The 24,265-nt window shown below is 35.5% G+C and overlaps 2 protein-coding genes across 2 annotated transcripts; one reads left to right on the top strand and one right to left on the bottom strand.

Moving 5' to 3' along the window:
- Positions 1 to 8,261: 8,261 nt before the first annotated feature.
- LOC114398320 (protein TPLATE-like) lies at positions 8,262 to 17,473 on the bottom strand. The gene is made up of 7 exons (XM_028360506.1): positions 16,079 to 17,473; positions 14,677 to 15,273; positions 13,669 to 14,030; positions 12,731 to 13,034; positions 11,928 to 12,050; positions 9,541 to 9,996; positions 8,262 to 9,099 (listed from the first exon to the last, which is right to left on the bottom strand). The coding sequence occupies exons 1-7, from the start codon at positions 17,210 to 17,212 to the stop codon at positions 8,590 to 8,592; spliced, it is 3,486 nt and encodes a 1,161-aa protein (XP_028216307.1). The 5' UTR covers positions 17,213 to 17,473; the 3' UTR covers positions 8,262 to 8,589.
- Positions 17,474 to 18,871: 1,398 nt separating this feature from the next.
- Positions 18,872 to 21,275, top strand: LOC114398727. Its single transcript, XM_028360889.1, has 4 exons — positions 18,872 to 19,165; positions 19,597 to 19,692; positions 19,779 to 19,856; positions 21,105 to 21,275. The coding sequence occupies exons 1-4, from the start codon at positions 18,872 to 18,874 to the stop codon at positions 21,273 to 21,275; spliced, it is 639 nt and encodes a 212-aa protein (XP_028216690.1).
- The last annotated feature ends 2,990 nt before the right edge of the window (positions 21,276 to 24,265 follow it).

Here is a 24,265-nt window from a genome sequence, read left to right as displayed (position 1 = left end):
GAAGTCTTCACCCAGTAGGTTGAAATCCCAAAAGGGCGGCCTAGGCAAAAGTTAGGGTAATAATAATAAAAAAAGAGAAAAAACAATCAGGAGCGTGTTATCAGAGGTTTTGTCCCAAAATCCAAAATATAAGAGTCTCTAGTCAAGATTTAAAATGACACATGGCCGTGCTTCTTCATCCCAAACATTAATTTATCCCTTGCTACCCTCTCCAAGCCAAAGTATAATTGTTTTCTTAAAAAAAAAAGAACAAAACAAAAACCCTGAGTTGGAACCACCGCTAAATTGGCGAGAAGAACAATGCAAACAACACATGCATGAGGTTTGCCAAGCTTTAGGTTGGGCAACAATGAAATAGAAATAAAAAAATACGCCAAAGGTGAGCAAAGCAAAAGGAGACAAAAGATCTCTAAATTTTACAAGGCACAAAAATGCAATAAGGATTAATGTATAAGACACATGGAGTAGAGCCCAGCCCAAAAACGTTGAAATGAATAAAAGTATAAGCAAGGCTCCTAAGGTTCTTACTCAATATAACCCTTAAATACTCTTTGAGCCTCTCTTGTCCTTTCTTTCATAGCCCTCTTACCCCCTGACCATGTTACAAGTCCAATAAAGCCCATTTGGATCAAGGAACGACTAATTTTGCTTTTGAGTTTGGATTCTGGAATGAAACCTGTACACATTTGTGATTCTTAAAAAAAATCCCTGAGGTTTGCACTTGCACATTTGAGAAGAAAACTCATTCGACCAGAAGCTCATGGAAGACAGCCAAAGACAATTGTGATAGTAGGGTACCTATGATGTTAGTAGCTCACTCAGACTCCTTAGGATTCCTTTTGAATCCAAGGGTAGCCTTTGTTATATAAATTCTTTCGGGATCAGCCTATGTCATCAAGTTTCAGCGGGATCGACAGACCCATGGCATCGCTCTATGATCTTAAATCAGGATAGTTTCACTTGGTCATATACCAAAGTGTAACAATCCATTGTCATCCTTCAATGGTGCATGCGGTTGGTCCCAAAGCCTTATATTTCATTGTTGTGAAGAATAATCAAAGTTTTCAAACAAAAAGAAAGGGATGAATCCTAGGATCAATATTTCAGTTGATTGATTAAATGTCAAATAGCTCCATTGTCGTCATCCAAAATTGTCAAGTGATTAAATCAAACAAAACATATACTCTGAGGGAGTCCTTGAAGAGATTTGAAAAAAGATAGGATGAGGTTGCATGAATTATCACATCTTTTAGAAAGAGATAGCCAATATGTGTTTTTCACAAAAAAAAAATCACAAAAAGAGGGAAAAAATGCCAAAGCATTGCATAATTTTCATGATTCAAAACATTTTGCATTGCATTGCTAGATACAAAGCCTACATTTACTGCATTTCAGGATGAAGTTTGTATGCCTCTGCATTCCAAAACTCATGCTTCATATCAGGCTGTAAGTCCATAGATTTCTTTTTATATGTCAGTTTCCAAAATCCAATGTCCTATCTTTTGAGTGGCCCTTTCAAAGAGCCAACCTCTTTCTTTCTTATAAGGTTGAACCCTTGGGTACTAGTACCTATTGGTATGTTTCACAGGACTCAACATCCTTCGCTTAATCCTTTCATAGGACTCAACGCCCTTTGCTTTATGTTTCCTAGGACTTAATGTCCTCAGTCTTTAAGTTTCACAGGACTCAACATCCTTTGCTTTATGTTTCATAGGACTCAACATCCTTTATCTTTATGTTTCCATAGGACTCAACGTCCTATGTCTTTATATGTCATAGGACTCAACATCCTTTATCTTTATGTTTTCATAGAACTCAATGTCCTTTGTCTTTATGTTTTCATAGGACTCAACATCCTTTGTCTTTATGTTTTATAGGACTCAATGTCCTCTATATTTATGTTTCATAGGACTCAACGTCCTCGTCTTTATGCTTTCATAGGACTCAACTTCTTCGCCTTTATGTTTTCATAGGACTCAACGTCCTCTGTCTTTATGTTTCATAGGACTCAATATCCTCTGTCTTTATGTTTGCATAGGACTCAATGTCCTCTATATTTATGTTTTCATAGGACTCAACGTCCTCTGTCTTTATGTTTCGTAGGACTCAACGTCGTCTGTCTTTATGTTTTCATAGGACTCAATGTTCTCTGTCTTTATGTTTCATAAGACTCTCAATGTTCTCTGTCTTTTTGTTTCATAAGACTCATTTCCTTGCTTTGTCGTTGAACTCAAAGTTCTTATTTTTGTTGGTGCACCAATTTCCTTTTTTCCAAAGATTCTTCATTCTCATATTGTTATCTTTCGAAGAATCATCCGAATAGAATTAGTGTCTTTGTCTTTACTTATCTTTTACTTTCAATAAAAAATAACTAAAGAGGGGCAGCTGTCAAACCCTAACTCTGTTTGGGTCCAAGAAAAGAAAAAAAAGAGATAAAAAAGAAAAGAAAGAAAAAAAGAAAAGAAATAAAAAATGAAAAAGAACAATAAAAGTTAAAAAAATGTTTTTGTGGTCTATTGGGCTCTCAAAGAGAGCCCATTAGGTCAAAAGGGGACAACAGTGCATAAAAATGAAAAAAAAAAGGAAGATATATGGAAATGAATGCACAGAGGAGGCATGGGTCCTGAGGAGAGAAAATGGACCAATTAGGCGGCACCATTTGGCATTTCAGTCAGAAAAGGGAAAAGGGTCTCAACGTAATCCCCTCATTCTCTCTCACGTTCTTCTTCTTCTACGCCTTTCTCTTCTTTTCTTCTTTGTTTTTCTTTTCTCTCTCATTTTTGCTCGTAGTTTTGTCGTTCATCTCGTCGGTGAGCTCCATGCTTGCCGGCGAGATCTGTACATGATGATGTTTTTTTTTTCTTTGGCTATTTTCGCATTTTGTTTCTTCCCATTTTAGTTTTCCGGTGAAACTTGTGCCACCACTACGGTGCCTCTTTTGTGCCACCACCGTGGGCCACTTCCACGCCACTGCCGTCGTTGTCGTCCCCATGGCGGTCTCACGTCGTGACGCCATGCACCAATGGTGTCGAGAGGGCATGCCACCCTCTGTGGTGGCTTCTCTTATTGCAGCACCGTTTTGGGGACTAGGTCATCTAGGGTTGTTTCAACCTTGATGTCTAAATGCGGGTTGGTCGGGTCACCCTAACCCGATTCCAACCCAACCCTAAAAAACGTACAAAAAATAAACAACAACAACAATTACTCTTTACACCGTGTTTTTATACATGCACCCCTTTTTTCGTTTTGGGTCTAACTCATTTTGCAAAGTTTGTAATAAGATGGAGACACTATTCACTTCACGTTTTTCATACATGGACTTTTTTGTTTTAGGCCTAGCCCATTTTTGTGAAGTCTGAAATAAAATGAAAAACTGCTATTTACGTACCCCTTTTCTTGATGCATGCACCTTTTCTATTATGGGCTCAACCCATTTTTTGTGTGAAGTTCGAAATGAAATAAAACTTATGGTTACACCCCCATCTTTATATGTGGACCACTGCCACTTAGGATGGTGACTAGGCCCACCGTGTCAACACTCTATTAGTGTTGACTAAGTCTAAGACAATCCTTTGACTTTGACAAAAAAAAAAACAAAGAAAAAAAAAAGAAGAAAAACAAATAAAAAAATAAAAATAATTATACATATTAATGAATAGCTCTTTATTTTATTGTATTTCTTTATTGTCTCTATCGTTTATTCTTCAATGCATTGTAAATATCTCATTATACATCTTATTTTCCCCACGTTTCAATTCTGCATCCTTAATTACTAAGGATACTCCCCACTTCTATTTTATCCCTTTCTATTTTCATTCTATTTATCTGATTTTGTAGCATTATGTCAAATATTTATTTATTTTTCTAAATCCGCATTAGCATTCTTTAGTAATCGTTTACATTCTGTGCACTCCATGTTGGGTTTCCGACTTGCTTGGTGGTGTTTCAATAATGTGTGCCTAAATTTTGTGAATGACATGGTGGGTTTCCAACTTGCTTGAGTTCACAAAGTTTACCACAAAACTAAAGTCTTTTATGAAAATGGTAACATTTTCAAATAAATAATCCGTCAATGTTACACCACTCCATGCTGGGTCTCTGACTTGCTTGCTAGTGTTTCAATAGAGTGTGATTAAATTTTGTGAATGCCATGTTGGGTCTCCAACTTGCTCGACTTCACAAAGTTTATCACATAATCAAAATCTTTCAAAAAAAATAACATCAACCTAACATGCAATCACTTTTTTACAAAGAACTATGTAAGTCTGATTTCCTCATTGCACCTGAGATTACGTAGGAGCGAGGGCAAATCCATTGTCGACAAAAAAAAACTAAAAAAAACAAAAAATAAATAAAATCCTTTTTTAAATAAAATAAAATAAAATAAAAATTTGATTTCCGTTTCTAAATTAAAAAAATAATATAAAAAAATATAATTCATGTTTTTTTAGGGAAGACAAATAATTAAAAGTCACTTTATTTTTTAGCACATTCAATTAAAGGTTGTTGTCTTTATGACGGATGCGTGAGGTGCTAACACCTTCCTCATCCGTAAACGATTCCCGAATCCTTTTTCTCAAACCGTAGATCATTTCTTATTCTTTTTTGGTTTTCCTTAAATAAACGTTAATGGCGACTGCCTACGTTTTCCATTTTTTCGGAAAACAATTTATTTATTTATTTAAATAATTTTTATTTCGTCCTCCTGTCATTGCCCACGTTGCAACAATTATCACATGTTTGTGAACTACAAATTCAGGATAGTGAGATACTATATGAAACAATCAACCAGAGGGATGAAATGGCAAGTTCTTAGAGGATCAAGATGTATGGCTTTTGATATTTCTCATATGTTAAGGCAGTTACGGACTTTTTTTGTGATGTGTGTAAGTGGATTTATAAATTTAACCCATATAGTAGTCAATCACAAAGAGAAGATATACAGTGGCTAACTCGAAAAATATTATTGTGGTAATGCAGATAGTTGGGTGACTGATATTTTGAAGTTCTAAAATATACCTAACATAGATTATAGTATTATACTATACACATATATGCTGAAAAATTTTAAAAAAGGAGGAGGAAAGTGTAACATTTTTCTTGAGAGAGCAACATATGTACAGAAACACATTGACATTTACTTTTTGTATTTCACCACCTGCTTGCTTCCTACACTTTCTATTTTTATTGTATCAAGTATGCTTAATAAATCTCAGCACTCTCTTCTTTCCCTAAATCTCTCAATCCTAAATCCCTAACTGAAGCTCACGCAGCCCCACTTGCTGAAATCCTATGAAGCACAGACACCCTAGCCCCTTACCGTGTCCGGGTGTCTGACACGAACCCGACATCGATGCTGGTACAATGCCCGTACAACGCGCATTGGACATGCCCTACCGGTGTCCTAATTGAAAAACCCATTCTTTTTGGCTCTGACATGGCTCCGACACGGTAGGGACACGGCTCGGACAAGGCGATGGAGCACCGGACACGACACTGGTACACAAAGTTTTAAAAAAAAAAATAAACTCTTTTATTATCCAGCATATATGACTTGCGCTTCTTTAACTTTTGAAACACACTCTATGAGACTATCAATTTTCAATTCATTCAATTCATTGAAATTGCTATCCATTGCTCCAACAAGATTTGCCTCCACTATTGTAATCCTCAAGAGATTCAAGCAATTGAAGAAAGGATTCCAAGAGATGGTCATTAGTGGCCAATGGTCTTCTTACAAGGAAGATGATGTTGCAAAGGCTAAATTTTTTAAAGATACTTTGTTGGATGATAATTGATGGGATAAGGTTGATTATATTCTTTCTTTCACTAGCCTTATCTATGATGTTCTTAGAAGAACTGATACGGAAGCTTCATCTCTCCATCTAGTATATGAGAGGTGGGATTCAACGATTGAAAAGGTGAAGAGTGCCATATATCAATATGAGGGAAAGGAGGAGAGTGAAGGATCAACCTTTTATAAGGTAGTGCACTCCATATTAATTGACCGTTGGACTAAGAGTAATACTCCTCTCCATTGTTTAGCTCATTCCTTAAATCCAAGGTAATTAACTCTATACTTTTTTACTTAACATTTTTTTTAGAATTACATAAATTTTAATTATGTATATATTTCTTTTTAATTGTAGATATTATAGTCATGAATGACTAAGTGAAGATTCTAATCGAGTTCCTCCACATCAAGACATGGAACTCACTTGTGAAAGAGTAAAATGCTTCAAGAGGTTATTTCTTGATGTGGATGTAAGGAGGAAAGTGAATATTGAGTTTGCCAACTTCTCAGATGGAAGAGAAGGTTTTGATGATCTTGATTCTTTAAATGATAGAGGTCAAATGAATCCAAATGCTTGGTGGCTAGTTCATGGCGTTAATGCTCCAATACTTCAAAAGGTTGCCCTTAAGCTACTTGCGCAACCTTGTTCATCTTCATGTTGTGAAAGGAATTGGAGTACGTATTCATTTATCCATTATTTAAAGAGAAACAAGATGGCACCACATAGAGATGAAGATTTAGTATTTGTTCATAGCAACCTACGACTTTTCTCAAGGAATACTCCACAATATCATCAAGAGGAAACTAAAATGTGGGATGTAGTTGGAGATGATTTTGGATCACTTGATGATTGTGGTATTCTTGAAATTGCTAGTTTGTCTTTAGATGAACCAGAGTTAGAGGGTGTCTTTTTCAATGATGATGATCACCTAGGGGGTGAAAGGCCTTAGATTGTGGAATTCTTGAAGACTTGAAGTTGTTAATTCATCATCTTGCTTTATAATTTTTTTTTGTAAAGAAACAAAGTCTACAAATTGTATAATGAGGTCTCTTAGTATTATTTGTGAGACTCATTATCACAGGAAAAGTTCTTTTGAGATGATGATGAATATATAAATCTTGATTTTCAATTTATATCTTTTATGCATATCGCTCATATTTAATTTTATGTAATTTTATTTTATTTAATTATGTATATATAGCCGTGTCCGTGTCCTATATTTTAGACATTACAGGTGTCCACGTGTCCATGTCTGTGTCGTGTCCGGTGTCTGTATCAGTGTCGGTGCTTCATAGCTCAAATCTCTCCATCCTAAATCCCTAAGAAAATCCTTGCACCCTCACGCTCCCCCATGTGGGGGTGTATAGATTTTTTATAGGGATTTATGATTAAGAGATTTGGAGAAAGGAAGTGTTGAGACTCACTAAGGGTAATTTAGTCAATACAACAAAAATGGAAAGCACAGGAAGCTGGTGGTGAAGTAGAAAGCAAATGCCAAACACATTTCCGGTAATGTTTGGGATTTCATTTTTGGGGGGGTTGAGTGTGGTTTGGTTAAATAGGCAAATGAATGACTTTAGAGACCTCAAACAGGCCCATGTTAATTGACACCAACCTTTATCATCTCTCCATCCTCTACTTTTCTTGTTTTTGCTGAAATTTCAATTTTACTCCTCTCTTCACACTCCCCACCCCCACACCCCACCCATCCTAATCCCCTCAAGCCCACTTTGTTTTTTTCAAATATCTTTTCACTTTTCTCTTTTACAAGCATTCATCTTTAGTGTCCTCCGTTACCTTCTCCATGCGAGTTTTCATACCTCCATTGTTTCTTCTGACATTTTTTTTTTCTGCATGTCCCTGATTTGACAATTTACTTTCCATTATGTCAAGATATACAGCAAAAACCAAATTCCGTTAAGGGTATTTTTGTAAAATAAAAAGAAGTCGGGTGCAAAGATCAAACGGAAGGGATGTCAACATTATGGGCTGCACATGTATGCTAAGAATGCAGTAAAATGGGAGAAGAATGCAGTAAATATAACCTCATGGAGAAGGTAAGGAAGGAGAGGAAAATTTCAAAATTGTGTAGATCTCACATCTTTACTGCACTACTTAATTCAAATAATTTTTGTCAGTTCCCTTCCCTTCCATTCCATTTCACACAACCAAACTCATTTGGGTTTTTGTCAAGAAACAAACGAATTTTGTTACATCATACTAACATCTTTTTGCAATTTACGGGCATAAGGAGTTAGACATTATATCAAGGCATTAATATCTTTCAGTTAGCTTGTAAACTATCAATGTGGTCCAACCTAAAGCCTCATCTCCATATGTCAATTGCCATAGATTCACACGTTTCCACCATTAATGAAAACACAAGCGTAAATTTTAACATATTACCACGTAGCAAGGATTCATTAGTAACTACGACACGGTTAGGCCAGAAGAAAACAGAAGAAATTGGAACACAAGAAATGAATCTGAATACAAAATAAACTTCAGGTTTAAGTACATTTAAACCTTAAAAAGAAAAAAAAATGCCTAACACCTCCAACAAATGCTTCAAATATAAAATAGCAGATCAATAGCCGCGCGGTACATGTACAAAACACTTTCCTGAAAATATGGGAAAGAGTATACAAAGAATACACTCGAACGTTTCTCGGGCAAATTTTGGCTTCTACCTAATTCGTGTATGTAAAATGAGAAAAAATTACAAAGAATACACTCGTACATTTCTCGGAAAGCCATGGAAAAAAGAAAAATCAAAAACACCAAAAGAAAATAGTTAATTAACTTCAGTTGTTCTATCCTTGCAGATCATATGCCACTCCTGTAGTACTGCTGCTTGAAGAGCTTGATGTTCAGCTTCCTCAGCAGTTAGTTTCGATAGAGTTGAAGGCCCCTTCTTTTTCTCATCTTCGCCATCTTTCTTTTCTTTATTTTTGTCATCTTCCTCCTCTTCATCTTCGTTGTCAGATTTTGGAGTCTTGGGTCGTGGTTGGGCCGCCTTTAACAAGGCTATCCTTTCCATTGATATGCGAAGCCTCTCGGCTGCAGCTACTTTCACTTCATCTTCAGGCATATACTCCACACCGCCATCAGTAAGGTCATCCAACCAGCCTTGAAGATCTGATCCAATCTCCTTGGTAATAGATGGATCGGATGCTCGAACCACAAACTTGCACAGCATGGTTGTAGTCTCATCACCCAAGTCCACATTTCTACTCACTTCACTTGCACCAAATATCATCATGCCCAAGAAGCCACCATGCCAAGTTTTAGCAGCATAACACATCTAGTCCGGTAAAGGGGGGAGAAAAAGTAAAGAATTAGTAAATTCATTCTATGCAACTAGATGCATATAACCCCTATTGTAGTCCTTGCTTTTTAGTTTTTATCCTATTTTACAATGGCTAAGTTTATCGTTCTTTAGGTACAAATTTACTGCTTCTGTCCAAGTAGAAACAGTCAGGTAAATGCATACAAGGGACAGATTGAATAGTACCACCACTAGATTTTAATAAAACAAGGGGATTCCGGGAATGAAACATAACAACTTAGTGCATGTTTGGATTGCCAGTAGCGGCAGTCCAACTTACGTTTTCAAAAGCATCAACTTTGATACTTCTGCAGTGAAACAACATGGGACTTTGTGCGGCCGCAGTTCTACAGCAAATACAAACATGCACTTATCCTTTACTATTTCAGACAGGCAGAGAAGATAATAAATACACACCTCAAACCCTGCCACCGTGCGGATTATATGTGAACAAACTATGTGGAATGGCTTGGAAGACAAGGATTTCAGTCCACTTAAGAAAGGAGATGCACCATACTGCTGAGCAGCAGTAGCCTTAAAGCCACTACCTTCATATGTATATGTGCCAGTATATTCTACGATAGCTGGCAAACTGGGCCACAGTCGGAAAAACTCAACAGGTGATATTTGGTGTGGCAAAAGAAGCTCAGTCAATGGAATTTTATATGGCTGACATCTCAAAATCACAGGTTCACCTAATTCGGGCCTTAGGCTTCTCTTCTGTCTCATGATTTGAGGATCCTCTTCGGCATAGTCACCTTCATAGTCTCCGACAGCACCACTACCATAGAATGGGTAATACAATACTTGAACCCAAAGAGCACATCTTTCAAAGTGGGAAACACCAACTGTCACACTGCACAACACTGGATCCTGAGAATGGAACAATATTATCAGGAACATGGATCCAGAATCTATTAACAGAAGAATGGTAAAGAACTGTTGTGTGAAGGAACAATGCAAAGCAAATAATTAGCATAAAATTTATAGTACAATCCAGCACAATTATCATAAAGTCCGAAGTTCCAAACTTCAAATTAACAAGTAATAGTACTCAAATGGTTGCCAACAGAGGAAGATACCACAAAAGTCATAATAAATTATATGTATGTGGTAACAAAATAACATTCATGGTCAGCATTAAAAAACTATGCTCAACAGGGGACAGCGTGAACTTATTTTATAAAAACTACAATTATGAGATAGAGAGGAGAGAAAAAACACTACACGGAAGAAGGTGGAAGTCCTCCAAAAAGGAAAAGTACAAAAATACTACTATTAGGATGGCTGTCATTTTATATAAATATTGGTTCTTGTTTTACGTTTACGTTTAATAGAACACCCTCTGGTTCCCATATCCTAACACATTTTTATGTTAAGCTGGCAACATTTTCAGGATGCAATGAAGGTGCTTGGTCTCTCAATGATTAAATTCACAAAATACAGACTACTCAAATCCTTTTGTAAAAAATTCCATTAACATCATTGCAACCCTTTTCCTAGTTTTTTTGTGCCTTTGTTTCACTTAATCACATTTCATGCCTGTTTCTCAAATGAGCACTATGTCCCAATCCAAACAAACCCCCTCATAAGTATTAATGTCAGTTTCCTTCTTTTTATCAAATTATAATTATAACAGTCAGCTGCAAGTTTCAACTAATTCAATTATTCTGGTGAACCTAGCTAATAGAGTCTGTTTGGCCCAGCTTTTTTTGAACTTATAAGTTACTTTTAAGCTAAAGTTAAAAAAATGAGCTTTAAAAATTAAGCTAAAGATGTTTTGTATATTTTTTTTATTTTTTTCTTATAAGTTAATTTTAAGTTAAAAGCTGTTTTGATATTTTTCATCTACAAGACAAGAAATAACAATGAAGCTCCATTTTAGTATCAAATCCCATAAGAGATATAAAGACTCTGCAAATTGTTTTTGTGAGTATATTTACATTATAGACTTTTAGAATCATAAAAAATAATTGGAATCAATTTTTTTTTAAAAAAAAATACAAAGTGCATGTTAGAGTGGTGACTATAGAATTAAATTTCTGAAATTTTGGTACATTATGAACTTAAACAAAAGTTCTAAATAATATTCATTAAATTTCATCTGGACAGAAGAATTCATTCTTGGGGAGTAAGAAACCAGAAATAGCACTGTCATGACCCCCTTGACTTTGCTTCATACACACTGAGTGTTGATTCTATTTTTTATTTGTTTTAATCTAAGTTTCATCTTCACTGAATTTGGGGATCGAAGAGAGGTTTTGAAGAAAAAGCTCCACACAAGTCAAAATTAAGTTCCTCCTAGTATCTTTTTAAAATGCTCCTTAATTTCAATTTTTCTTCTTGATAAAAAACTACTTTTTTTTTTCAAGAGCTTTTATTAAAAACTGTTTGGCCCAGTTTTTTTAGTTATAAGTAGAAATTAAGCCAAAACTAAGCTGGGCAAACACACACAAAATGTATTGTAGAGGTGTTAAAAGTCCACTAGGCCAGCCTATCTAGCCTGAAAATATTTCCATAGGTCCAAAAAATTGGGCTGGTGAATATGGTTGGCCCAAATCAAGTAGGTCGGGCTTAATTCATTTAAGTGTCAAAATAGGCCCAGCTGATCAGGCATTCCTTGACACCTGCCTAAAATCCAAGCATGATCCTACTCAGAAGTACAGACATAGCAATCTAAAGTCAAAACTGTCTTGGACATGTAATTTGTAAAACAAAAGGATGAAAAAATAGCTGGGAAGACACAAATGCAAAAAAAGCCATCTCAAATTGAAACAGAATATGCACTTTAGAGGAGAAGCAACCTGTGAAACAAGACCACGCAACTGCCGCACTGCTTGTGAAGAACCATCCATATAATATAATGCACCTGATAATCCCACACGCACATCCACCCGATTTAATTCAAGCTCAGTTAAGTTTAAGACCTGAAACATTTTCATTTATAATATATGAGAAACACTGAGATTAGGACAATAGCTGTTTAAAAATAAATGTGTCAAAAACAAATAATATACTTAATCATGTGTTTTAAACTTAATATATGACACTATTGAGCAATTCTGGCAATGCATTTTTTTTGGAAGGCATCTGGCAATGCATTTTAATTTCTTCAGTAATAGATAATAGATAAAAATCTAAGGTGTTAATCATTAATATCGTTTTTTTTAAGAAACCACAAATTAGGAAGCTACTGCATGCCAAAATATGATAATTAGCCTCATTTCATTGTATTGAGAATAGAAAGACTAGAGAAAGCTGAATAGATCTTTCTGTTATTGCATCAGTAAAATGTACAAAATGGGGACGAGCTTCTGTGTACACAATCTATTTATAATGCAGAAGCTATATCTAATGCTAGTGCCAGTGGTGACAGTTACCACTGTCATTGAGACAGTTGTAACTGTCTTACACCAGATAACGACTGACATTAAAACTAAAACACACAAGTATTAAAGAGAAAAGGTATTTCTCTTACACATTGGAACATTAGTTTTTGCAAAATTACATAGTTGTAATTATAGAAACGATAGTACATGAAAATGTTACAAGCAAAATCTAAATGACCGAGTATGAAAAAAAAGAAATAAGTCATAGAGGCATTAACCTTTAAATGCAGAGTGATCCTCCCATCACTTGAATCAGCTAAATGATAACCTTCAACATAGCAGGGATCACTGCTTCCAGTCAAAGTAATTGCATTTGGAGGAACCTTCAGTAAAGTAGAATCAACTCCTTTTGTGAGTAAAAGGGTTAGTTCACTGGGGTCAGGTCTCCATAACTCTAGAATAGCCTTGTGAACCAATCCTTCCAACTTTCTATCCTGAGCAGCAGATGCTTCATAAAACTGAACAGTTAATTTGTGGTGGCTAAATGGGTAATCCCCTCTAGCTTCTGTAACCCCTGCCCACCTGAGTATAATAATAATATAAAATAAAAATCACATATCAGACAAAGAATTCAAGTAATGATTTGATAAAGATTATGAACATTGTTAACATTGGAAATGGCCATTAGGCACCAATGTATTCTGAACAAGGAAGAAATTGGCAAGTTATAGAGACTGGGCATTGGCAAAAGAATCTGAATGGGTAGACTCTAATTGCAAAAGCAGGATTGCCCAATGTGAAGGAGAAAGAATTACAATCCTAGAATGTTCAATTCAAGCCTCTCAGGATCATGCAAAAATCCTGCCCTCTGGATTGTATAAATATCGCCTTTCTATTTACCAAAATTCCCTGATACCCCTCATTGACTCTCTCCATCTTTATACAACCTTCTCTCCAATTCTGTGATAACAAAATATTCCCTGTAGTCATTCCTTTTCTAATAGGAGGTCTAACAGCAAGTTTTTAAAAAACTAACATCTTTACAGCAGTAATTTTTTTACAATCATAACAAACTGGACCTTTAGCTAAAGGATAACTCGAGAAAAGAAGAATTAAGGAAACACATGAATAAGATAGGGACCAATGACAACATGAAAAACTAAATTAACAGTGCACAGCCAATAGTTATGAATATAAACTTGCACAATATTCACACCTACTGTCTTGATGACTTGTAGCATATTTGATTCTTTGCAATATCAAACGACATTGATGCTTGCTGACAGAATCAGCCAAAGGATTGTTCCTAAACTCTTCAAGCTCTTTGGTAAGTAACTGACCAGCCCTAGGGTGGCGTGATCCCAGCCGTTGAGCAGATATAAGAACTGCCTGTACATCTTGAACTCTATTTGTTGTTTCTGCAGTTGAATCGATATTGAAAAGAACCTTGTGAATATTTGATATAATGACATTAAGAGGATCATCTGGGTCGTCTGCTAGGAGCGGATCCAATCCTTCTATATCTATGTGCTCTGCAATAGCCCAAATAAGGCGGGCCAATATCCTTGGTGTATTGACCTGTTAAGTTCACAAACATTAACATGCAACATTCAAGCGTGTGAGAAAAATCCATCCATTTTAATTATATTTATACAAGTCTAACAAAGTTCAAGTGTTTAAGAAAACTAAATCATATATGAATTGATTTATAATAGTGACAAAAAAAAAAGGTGTAAAGTAACAAATGTACAAGGAGCCAGAAATAAATATTTCATAATTTCAATAGGCATCTTTAAATTTCACTGCCTAAGTATATATAATCATTATTGTTATATCACATATAGTTGCGTAATAGATAATTTCTGCTCATGTAAAATGTAGAAGACTTGTAAGATATCTTCAAACAAGGTAAGAGATAATTTAGTACACCATGGAGGTGAGTAACTGGCCCTTGACAGTGACAATTCACCTCCATCAACTACCATATTTCATTATTGATTTTAACAGAATTAAGATGGATGTCTTAATTGAGAGTAAAACAACTACAATGGAAAGCATAGGAAGTTTACATGCGAGGTAAAGTTGAAGGGTTTTCCTTGGAAATTTAAGCTTCAAAAAATATTTCAATAATAATAAAAATCACAATTTGGAAGATATGGTTCACATACATGCAATTGTCAGAATAAGAAATTTTATTGAATTTAAGATATAAAAGTTTGAGTACCTCGCGTAAGTCCTTCACAAGTTCACGTTGCAAGTTTTGCAATCTTGTTTCATTCAAAATTTGGTCCTGAGAAGCTCCATCTTTGACTCTTTTTACACCACCCCGGGTATCATATATGTAACATAGCCTAACAAGCAACTTCAAGTAGCAGTCAATTGCGTAGGTGCGGCCGTCACAATCCCATTTAACACAAGGCCGACAAACTTCCACTACTTCCAAAGCAGGTTCAGTCCAGTTTAATGCACCATAACCAGTTCCATATGCCAAAGCTCCAATGACCCTGCTCTCCATGCCCGTGTTTTTTTGTTCAGGCAATGGAAGAGACAGCTGAAAGCAACTTTCCACCAGCGACGCAACTAACTCCTCCCTAAATATACTTTTACTTGTAATGCTATTAAGATCATCATTCACTCTGGCATCCTCAAAAAGGGAAGCTATATCCGTTCCGGGAAGAGGTTTTTGCCCTCTTCGTACACTTTCCTTGGCAAATAGATGTACACAAAGAGCCGTTCTACATATACATGCTAGAGCATACATTCGATCTGATTCTGCTCTTAGGTTTTTCACCATTAAAAGTAACCTCTTGAACAGTGATACCTACAAGCAGCCATTTATACATAATAAGCACTGCTATATCAAGCACAACCAACTTTGCCCAGCCAAACATCCAATGCTACATTAATACAATCTAGTATCGTACAAGATACAGAACAAGCACATTTTAACCACAAGATTGTGTAACAACAATCAACCCTAAAGTCTAGGAATTCGAATGCTCCGTCTTCACTAGTGAAAAATATTTGGGTTAGACTAGTGAAATTTTAATGCTATTCATAATTCAACGGAAAATCAACTACCGCTTAAAACATTAGGATAAGCATTAGACTACCGAGGATAAGCACAAGAACAATCAAACTTTTATAGAAACTCTCTCATCTAACTTCTCCAAAATCTGAGGTGTAGAAATTGATTTTAACTTCTAGAAGAAGTTCCATTCATTTTACTTTGTATTCTTCTTCTAAAAGTGTTTATAGAGAAGTTTATCTAAACATAACAAGAACAGTGAACCTTTGATGCTATTAATAGTTCATATGCTAAAGTCTAGAAATTCGAAGGTTTGATCTTACTAGTGAAGTTTATCCAAGCAAAGTCAGACTGTGAAATTCTAATGCTATCCATAATTCATACATAGGCTAAAAAGTCTAGAAATTCAAAGGCTTCATCTACTAGTGAAAGATATTTGGGTTAGACTAGTAAAATTTCGAAGCTATTCATAACTCATGGGCCAACAAACTATCATTTAAAACAATCTAGGATAAGCGTTACACGACCGAGGATAACAATTAACCTAATCATGAATTCATGGATGTGAATAAATAAATAAGACTAGGGGCATCCCCACCTGCATGTGAAGATCAAGGAGATGCAAATTGGTGACAACAGCCCTAACAATGCTCTCCCTGGCAGAAGCAAACTCCTGCCTATCCCACAGCGTCAGAATAGCAATGATCGATTGTGAGGCCCATTCAGGCTTCCCTCCAGGCACATCAGCCAGATACAACATATTGATCCCAACCTCGTAGATCAACGCCGGCTCCAACGACGAAACAAGGAACGGAGCCAGGTGAGTGAGCACATCAGAAACCCCCACCAGCTTCTCCGCGTGGGAATCAACCTCAGCATCCGCATTGGATGCAGAGGTAGAGGAAGCCTTGGAGAGTTTTCTAATGACCTCGACGCCACCGGAGGCCACGGCCTTGACGGAGTATACGACGGGGAACACGGTGGCGCGGAAATTCTCGACGGGGAGGATCAAGGAGCGCGCCATGAGGGCGCGGCGCTTCCGCCACACGAAGTCCACCATGGAGGAGACCCAGTTGGAGCGGATCGCGAGGGAGTTTTCGGAATCGACGAGCTTATCGCCGGCAAGCTTGCTCATGCGTTTGGAGCTGAATTCCTGGAAGAGGCGCCCCACGGATTCGAATGCGACCTTGGAGACGGCGTCGGAGCGGTCGAGCATGTTGGAGCCGACGCGGGCCCACCAGGCAGAGACGCGGTCGAGGAGGTTGACGTTGTTTTCGCAGAGGGTAACGAGATCGTCGCGGGCGAGGACGCAGCCTAGGGTTTCGGTGGCCGAGAAGCGGAGGGAGTCGCTGGGGGAGTCGAAGCAGTCGGAGATTTCCTTGTTGCAGTCGGAGATGAGCTTGGAGAGGCGGTAGGAGGGGATGGCGGCAAGGATGGAGACGGCGGCGGCAGCGACGTCGGGGTCGGGGAAGTGGAGGTCGGTGCGGATGCCGCCGCAGACGGTGTCCCAGAGATCGGGAGTGAGGCGGGTGGAGCGGATGAGGTCGAAGGCGAGCTTCTTGCAGACGGCGGAGGCGGGAGCGGCGACGATCTCCTCGACGGCGGTCTTGGCGATGACGGCGATGTCGCGACCCGCGGCAGACTGCTGGAGGGCCTGGAGTAGGGCGCCGGACTGGCGGAGGGCGTCGTTGGAGCGGAGGTCGGCTTGGATCTGGGCGAAGAGGATGTCCATTGTATTGTTTGGTGTTGATGGGTTCAGAGTTAAGAGTTCAGAATTTGGGAAGTGGAAATGGGAGTGGGATTTGGAGGGGGTGTAGTGGAATCATGATTGGTTGTGAGATTTTGCTGTTAGTTGCAATATAGTAATGGAAGTGCGGTGGTGGAGTTCGCAGTGGTTGGTTAGAGGCTCTCAGCAATGGCACTGGCGGGATCAGGAACACTCCGAGATCAAAGATGGAACATGGAAAGGAATAATAAATATAGTTGATTTGGAATAAACTGTAAGTTTAGTTAATCATTTATAATAACTAGTTTATACCTGTGCTAACTTTCGTATTACTCCACATACTTTAAAAAAAAAAAAGGATTTCCTTGTGTTCTTGCATATAATATTTTTACTAAAATATAGAAATAATTACTTATCACTTTTTTTTTTCTAAATTGGATTCCTAATTTTTAAAGATTTTAAGATGGTTTTCTTATTTATTTAATTGATGACAAATTAGTGATTTAAAAAATTTGACCATTTTTAATTTTCCAACACAATGTTCCAACCTTTGATTGATCCATTTAAGACCATAAACTTATCCTATTATATTTACCTATATGAAAACTATATGAACCAACTAATGTTTGAAACTAAAGATCATAAATGAAAAAATGAGTATAATAAGCAATAAGAAAAGAATGTAACATTAGTTTTTTTAAGGTTTCAATTATGCTTGAGATTAACTTTTTATATATTTTTTCATATTGTTTATGTCTCTTTTTGGACCAAACATTAATTAAATTTCACAATTTTTATGTAAATAAATTTAATAGGACAAAATTTACGTCTTGAATAAATATAAAATAAAAATGTTCAAAATTGTGCCAAAAAATTAAAATGAATAATTTTTCAAAAGAATTAAATTGTTATGAATAAAATAAATAAGAGAACCATTTAAAAACTTCTAAAAGTTACCAGATCAATTCAAAACAAAAAAAATTAAGGTATCATTTGTATATTTTAGCTTTTTAGAGATCTTTTTAAAAAAAATTATAAAACAGCTTTTTATACTTTAGTCCAAATATTTACATTGTATGACATGTTTTCATATCATTAAAAATTAGCTTAAAATTTTTAATTATTTAAATTAGAAGGTCTATCATTTTTAAAATATGCACTTTTTAGTCTCTTAAATTTATAAAATACATTTTTTTAGTTCTTCCTCCAATAAAAAATTTCACAAATTGTGTATGTAATCCTAAAAATTCAGTTAAGAGGAACTAAAAAAATTATTTTACAAATTTAAAGTACTAAAAAAATCAAATTTTAATTTAAGGGACTAAAAAAGTGATTAAACCACTACTAAAAAATACTTTTTTATGACACACCTTCGACGACGGTTTCTACAAAACCGTCTTTGTATATAAAGCGGAGACAATTTTGTAAATATAAGATTTTTCAATGAAATGGTAGTTTTCAAAGACGATTTAGTGAAAACTGTCTAAAATGATATTTTTTTAAGACGATTTTGCGAAAAACGTTGTGGAAGGATGAAAGACTTTTTGTTGACTGTGACCTTTGGAGTTCAGGTCGCACAAGTCACACAAGGGTCTAGATAAATTGAAGAAATGCTTCCATCTTCTCTGTATTAATTTGTTTCAACTCTACCTAGCCATCATCAACATGTCATCACCAAACAACTCGGTCCCTCAGCCCCACGTGTCGCTCCTTCTCCTGCGCCTCGATGTCATCGCTCGCCTCCTCGTCCTAGAGCTCCTCCTCGGTTGTCACGATCACTCTGTCGTGATCCAAGAGACGGATACATGTGAGCTGGAGGAGCATTGCACCAAATGGACCTACTCGAAGTCGGTGGTAGCACTTGACATGACATGGAACATGGCATTCATGGTGGTCTTGGCGATTATGGTTGACGAGGATGATGTTGGAACCTTCGAGAGTTCCTCTTCCTCCGGGTTTGTTCAATTTTATTTCAGTTCAATTCAATTGCTCAATTTTGATTATAAGTAAACTCGCCAATTTGTTAATGTCTGCATCTTACATGTACTTCAACAAAGGATCTAGAATATGAGTTATTTGTATACTGTATAGTTACACTGGGACTATTTTCTTATGTTGTAAAATCATTGTTCTACTCCCTGTTTCTTCTTGTGTATTCCCTTAATGAAACCATCAATATCGACTTTATAAGTATCTTGATATTCTTTTAAACTATTTGGTGTCAATTCATAATTTATGTGTTTACTGAAGAATAAAGTTGTTTTGTTTTGTAAAATAAAGTTTTACATTACAATTTCCCATTTATACAATAATATGAGGATTTCATTTTTTAAGTGGAAGTCTAGATTTTATCTCTGCTGAAATTCTAATGCTATTATGTGATTCTTTAGGAAGGAATTTCTTGTGAATTGATTTATCTGAAGACACTAATTCCTTGGGATAAGGAAACAATAGAGGCCTCGGTTAACAAGACAAGAAGATTGCTTGTAAGTAAACATTATACAGTTTATAGACTAATACTATAACCTATTTGGTATCACCTTACATGATGAATTGAATGTACTTTGTATAGGTTAGTCATGAAGCTCCTATAACTAGAGGTTTTGGTGCTAAAATCTCAGCTTCCATTGTTGAGTGTTGCTTCTCAAGGGTATGCTTAGCCTTTTATTGCTATTTCCACCACATTGTATCCCTTATAATTAAATAAACAAATGTATATTTTATATATATTGTGAGGACTTTCTAATATGGCATTACATATAAAAGGATTTTTTTTCCTTAGGGTGAAGGGACAGTTTTGAAATTGAGTCATTAATTTGAATGATTCAGTACCATGTGCCTATAAAAATGGGGTTACAAGAGCGTACAAGTGTAAGCTTAGCCCATAGGATTATTCTTGTCTATAGATTTTCCTTTCTAATTCTACCTACAAAAAAGGGTGATGTTCATCTATGTGAATTGATTGATATGCAAAAACTATGTATGTGGGAGAAGACGTTGTATCATGGAGTCAATGTATAAAGTTTTATTTTGCTTCCTCTTAAGTAGGGGTGAGAATAGGCCAAGCCGGCCTATAGGGGTTTACGCTCTGTCCTACATAAAGCCTGACCTGGACTGACCTATTTAATAAAAAGGTTAGACTCAGACTTTTTTAAAAGCCTATTAAATTAAATAGACCAGGCTTAGGCTTATTAAAAAGCCTTATAAGCCTAATAGGCCTATATATATATATATATATATATATATACTTATACTTATATTATTTTGTTGGGTACCAATATATATGTGTCATTGCATTGAATAGAACACACGGTATAATTAATATATTTTTTTTGAAACTAACAGACTTTGATTAGACACTACTGCTCCATAACTTCCATTCCTATAATCAAGTAAGACTTTAATTACAATTTAAGTGGTGTGAGTCATGTGCTGACTGCCATTTCATTCTTTTTACTAGTTTTAAGAGATTCAATTCATTCCCTTTATATTTCTCATTATTTTTATTTGCTTATTTTCCTATTCCTTTTAACGTTTCCTTTTTCTTACTATGTTTCTCTCTGTTGAAGTAAAATAGAGAACACAACTAACAAAAATTGCAGAGCAAACAAAAATGGTATCCTTTTCACTTCAAGTTTTGATAGAGGTAAAACTTCAAAACCTTACCATTTTTTTCTTTCATCTTCTTGTTCCTTTAACAAGTTTCATTATAAGTCTTGATTTAGGCATGTTCATGTTGGTTTTTTGTTACTTGGTGATATATGATTTCTATCAATACTTTTTTGCATGTCATTATAACTATTATATTTAGATAGCTTTTTCATAATTTTAATGTTTCCTCTTGTTGTTTTCCTATGTTGTGTCATGTTTTAATTCATATTTTTAATATGTTTAGCAGATGTCTTCTCCCTTGGAAATTAGTGAACCAATAGCATCCACTCATACAAATGATAATGAGGTGAATGTACAAGTTCTTGCAAATTCAACTCAAGTAGAAGCTAACAATCAAGAAAATGAACATGAAGAACCAGTTGTCGGGAGAAAGAGGGAAAAAACTTCAGTTGTTTGAAATGATTTTGATGAAATGGAAATCTCCCCTGGGTGAAGAAAGTTGTTTGCAGATACTGCAAAAGTAAATTTGCTACTAGTGGAACTGGGTCAAGTACTACCCATTTGAAAAGACATTCCAAAAGTTGCATTCAAAAGAAGGCTAAAACAACTGCTGAAAGTAGACAACCTACCATTCCATTCCAGCCTTCAAATTCAAATAACCCTTTTATGATTCCCGGTGTTAGATACTCTAACGAAAAGATGAGGGAAATAATTGTAACTGCTATCATGATTCATGAATATCCTTTTAGTGTTGTTGAGGATTCTATTTGGATGTGGGCCTTCCAATATGCAAGCCCTAATTTTCATAAGGTTACTCATAAAATTGCAAGAAATGATTGTTTGACACTGTTTGAGATGGAGAAGAAAACATTGAACTAATTGTTAGAAAGTGTGAGCAATATCAGTTTAACTACAGATATGTGGAAATCTAGCCATCAAGTAGTTGAATATACGGTTATTACTGGACATTTCATTGGCGCGGGATGGAATCTTCAAAAAAGAGTTTTAAGTTTTGTGAAAGTGCCTACTCCAAGGCGTGGTATTGATGTTGCTGATGCTATTTTTAAGTGTTTGAAAACTTGGGGGATTGAAAATAAAGTTTTTCAATATCTGTGGATAATGCTTCTTACAATGACTCATGCATAAGATGTCTCAAAGAGAATATATCTCTAAGTAGTAAGTTATTCCTAGGTGGCTCTTTGTTTCATGTTAGATGTTGTGCTCACATATTGAATTTGTTAGTGCAAGATGGCCTTAGTACAATTAAGGATATCATTTTCAATATTCGTGAAAGTGTCAAATATATTAACCACAACGATGCAAGACTAAAGGCATTTTGTGATGTTGTTGAGCAAAAACGCTTGAAAGAAAGGAAACTTGTTATTGATTGTCCAACAAGATGGAATTCAACCTTTAATAATGTCAAATATATTAACCACAATAATGCAAGACAAAAGGCATTTTGTGATGTTGTTGAGCAAAAATGCTTGAAAGAAAGGAAACTTGTTATTGATTGTCCAACAAGATGGAATTCAACCTTTAATATGTTGTCAACTGCTTTGAAATTTAAAACTGCATTTGCTTCTTACAAAGAAAGAGAGCCTCACTATAATTATGCATCTTCACTTGAGGATTGGAATCAAGTTGAGAAAGTTTGTAAGCTGCTGGAAGTTTTTAATCTTGCTACTTATGTCATCTCAGGTACAATAACAAATTTTATTTTTTTGGTATTTTATTAGATCACTTTGTTATCCCTAAAAGTCTTTAATATAACTATTATTTAAACGCGGGTAGTGAATATAACTATTATTTAAACAAATACTTGATAAGGAGATTGAAGATGAAGATTTCTTCATGAGGGAGATGGTAGGTCCAATGAAGAAAAAGTTTGACAAATATTGAGGGGAATGTAATATGTTGATGGCTATCGCAAGTGTTTTGGATCCTAGGTGCAAATTTCATACGGTGAGTATATGTTTTCCCTTGATATATTCTAAAGAAGTTGCTAATGAGAATATAAAGAAGGTGAAAAGTTCATTTGAAGAATTGTATGATGAGTATGTAGGTCTATGTTTACAAGAGTCTACATCTAGTGTTGTTAATTTGGATGATAATATTTCATCATCCTCCCAATTGAATACTTCAGTTGTCACTGGTTTTGACGAAATTATGAGCATGCTACGTGAAAAAGGAAGTTGTTTCTCCTATAAAATCAGACTTGCAAGATTATCTTGATGAAGGTATTTATGTTCCTAACACTAATTCCTTTAGTGCTTTGGACTGGTGGATGAACAATAGCATGAAATATAAGATATTGTCTAAGATGGTTGTTGATATACTAGCTATTCCAATTTCAAGTGTGACATCAGAGTCCACATTTAGTGCTGGAATTAGAGTAATTGATGAATTTTGCTCTAAATTAAACGAAGAATCTGTTGAAGCTCTAATTTGTGGTGGAGATTGGTTTAGTCAGAAATATAATGTGAAGAAAAAATCAAAGGTTAATATTACTTATTATAATTTTTATAAGTAATATTTAATCATTTTTAGCAACTTGTTCATTTATATATGTAGTGTTTTTCAGCCCAGTAACTAACATATATGTATTTTTCTTCTTATTTTGAAGGCTGGAAAAGAAGAGATACAAATCACATTGAAGTTTTGATTGTCTTGTCTGGTTAGAAAGCTTGCATGCTGCATTGAAATTCTTATGGTGGTGATTGTGTATATGATCTGGAGGAGCTAATGATGAAATGACGTTATTATTAATTTTATTGGTAGATATTACATGTACCTGTTCAAATGGAATGGTTTGTAATAGTTAATATGTTGGTTTGATAGACTTGGATGATGCTACCTCAAGTATGAGGTTCTCTTTTGTTTTGGATGATTTTATATCATCTGGTGATTTTAGTTTATATTATTAATATATTTGTAGGACTACCAACTAAATAATTAAGCCAAATTACATATTAAGGCCTTGTTTAGCCTATTATAGAAGGTGTATTATTTTTTTTTTGGTAAAAATAATTATCAAAGGAATATTAAAGGTTTAATGTGAAGGAGACTTTTAAAAAGGCTATCAGACCAGACTAGACTTTTAAAAAGGTTAGGGCCGAGTCAAAATATAAAAGTGTTTGATAGGCCATAGACCAGACTCAAGCCTAAAAATTTCATCATAGGGTAGACTCAGACCTTTTAAAGCTTGACCTGCCTGACCTATTCCCACCCTTACTCTTAAGTATGTTAAATCTATATTGTTACTTTTTTTAATTAAAATCGATACTAATTTTTATGTTTGTATACATGAAGATGTTGTATAATTTAAATTTCACCAAATGTTTCCAAGGAGAAATTACCAAGATTGGCAGCATTAAAGGCTTCTGGGACCAATACATATGCCTTAGTATCATCTCCCATGGCATGGCATCCTTCAATAATATATGT

This window comes from Glycine soja, chromosome 19 (assembly GCF_004193775.1).
Source record: "Glycine soja cultivar W05 chromosome 19, ASM419377v2, whole genome shotgun sequence".
Classification (NCBI taxonomy): Eukaryota; Viridiplantae; Streptophyta; class Magnoliopsida; order Fabales; family Fabaceae; genus Glycine; species Glycine soja.
The sequence above is the reverse complement of the archived record's forward strand: the minus strand, read 5'-3'. Positions and strand labels throughout refer to the sequence as shown.

What these genes read in the sequence shown, in the direction of transcription:
- LOC114398727 (XM_028360889.1), top strand. Translation starts at nt 18,872, where the DNA reads ATGTCATCACCAAACAACTCGGTCCCTCAGCCCCACGTGTCGCTCCTT. An exon ending in GTTCCTCTTCCTCCGGGTTT is followed by an intron (nt 19,166 to 19,596) that starts GTTCAATTTTAT and finishes GTGATTCTTTAG; the next exon opens with GAAGGAATTTCTTGTGAATT. An exon ending in TTGAGTGTTGCTTCTCAAGG is followed by an intron (nt 19,857 to 21,104) that starts GTATGCTTAGCC and finishes TATGTTTAGCAG; the next exon opens with ATGTCTTCTCCCTTGGAAAT.
- LOC114398320 (XM_028360506.1), bottom strand. Translation starts at nt 17,212, where the DNA reads ATGGACATCCTCTTCGCCCAGATCCAAGCCGACCTCCGCTCCAACGAC. An exon ending in TTGTGAAGGACTTACGCGAG is followed by an intron (nt 14,031 to 14,676) that starts GTACTCAAACTT and finishes TGAACTTAACAG; the next exon opens with GTCAATACACCAAGGATATT. An exon ending in GGATCACTCTGCATTTAAAG is followed by an intron (nt 12,051 to 12,730) that starts GTTAATGCCTCT and finishes AAAATGTTTCAG; the next exon opens with GTCTTAAACTTAACTGAGCT.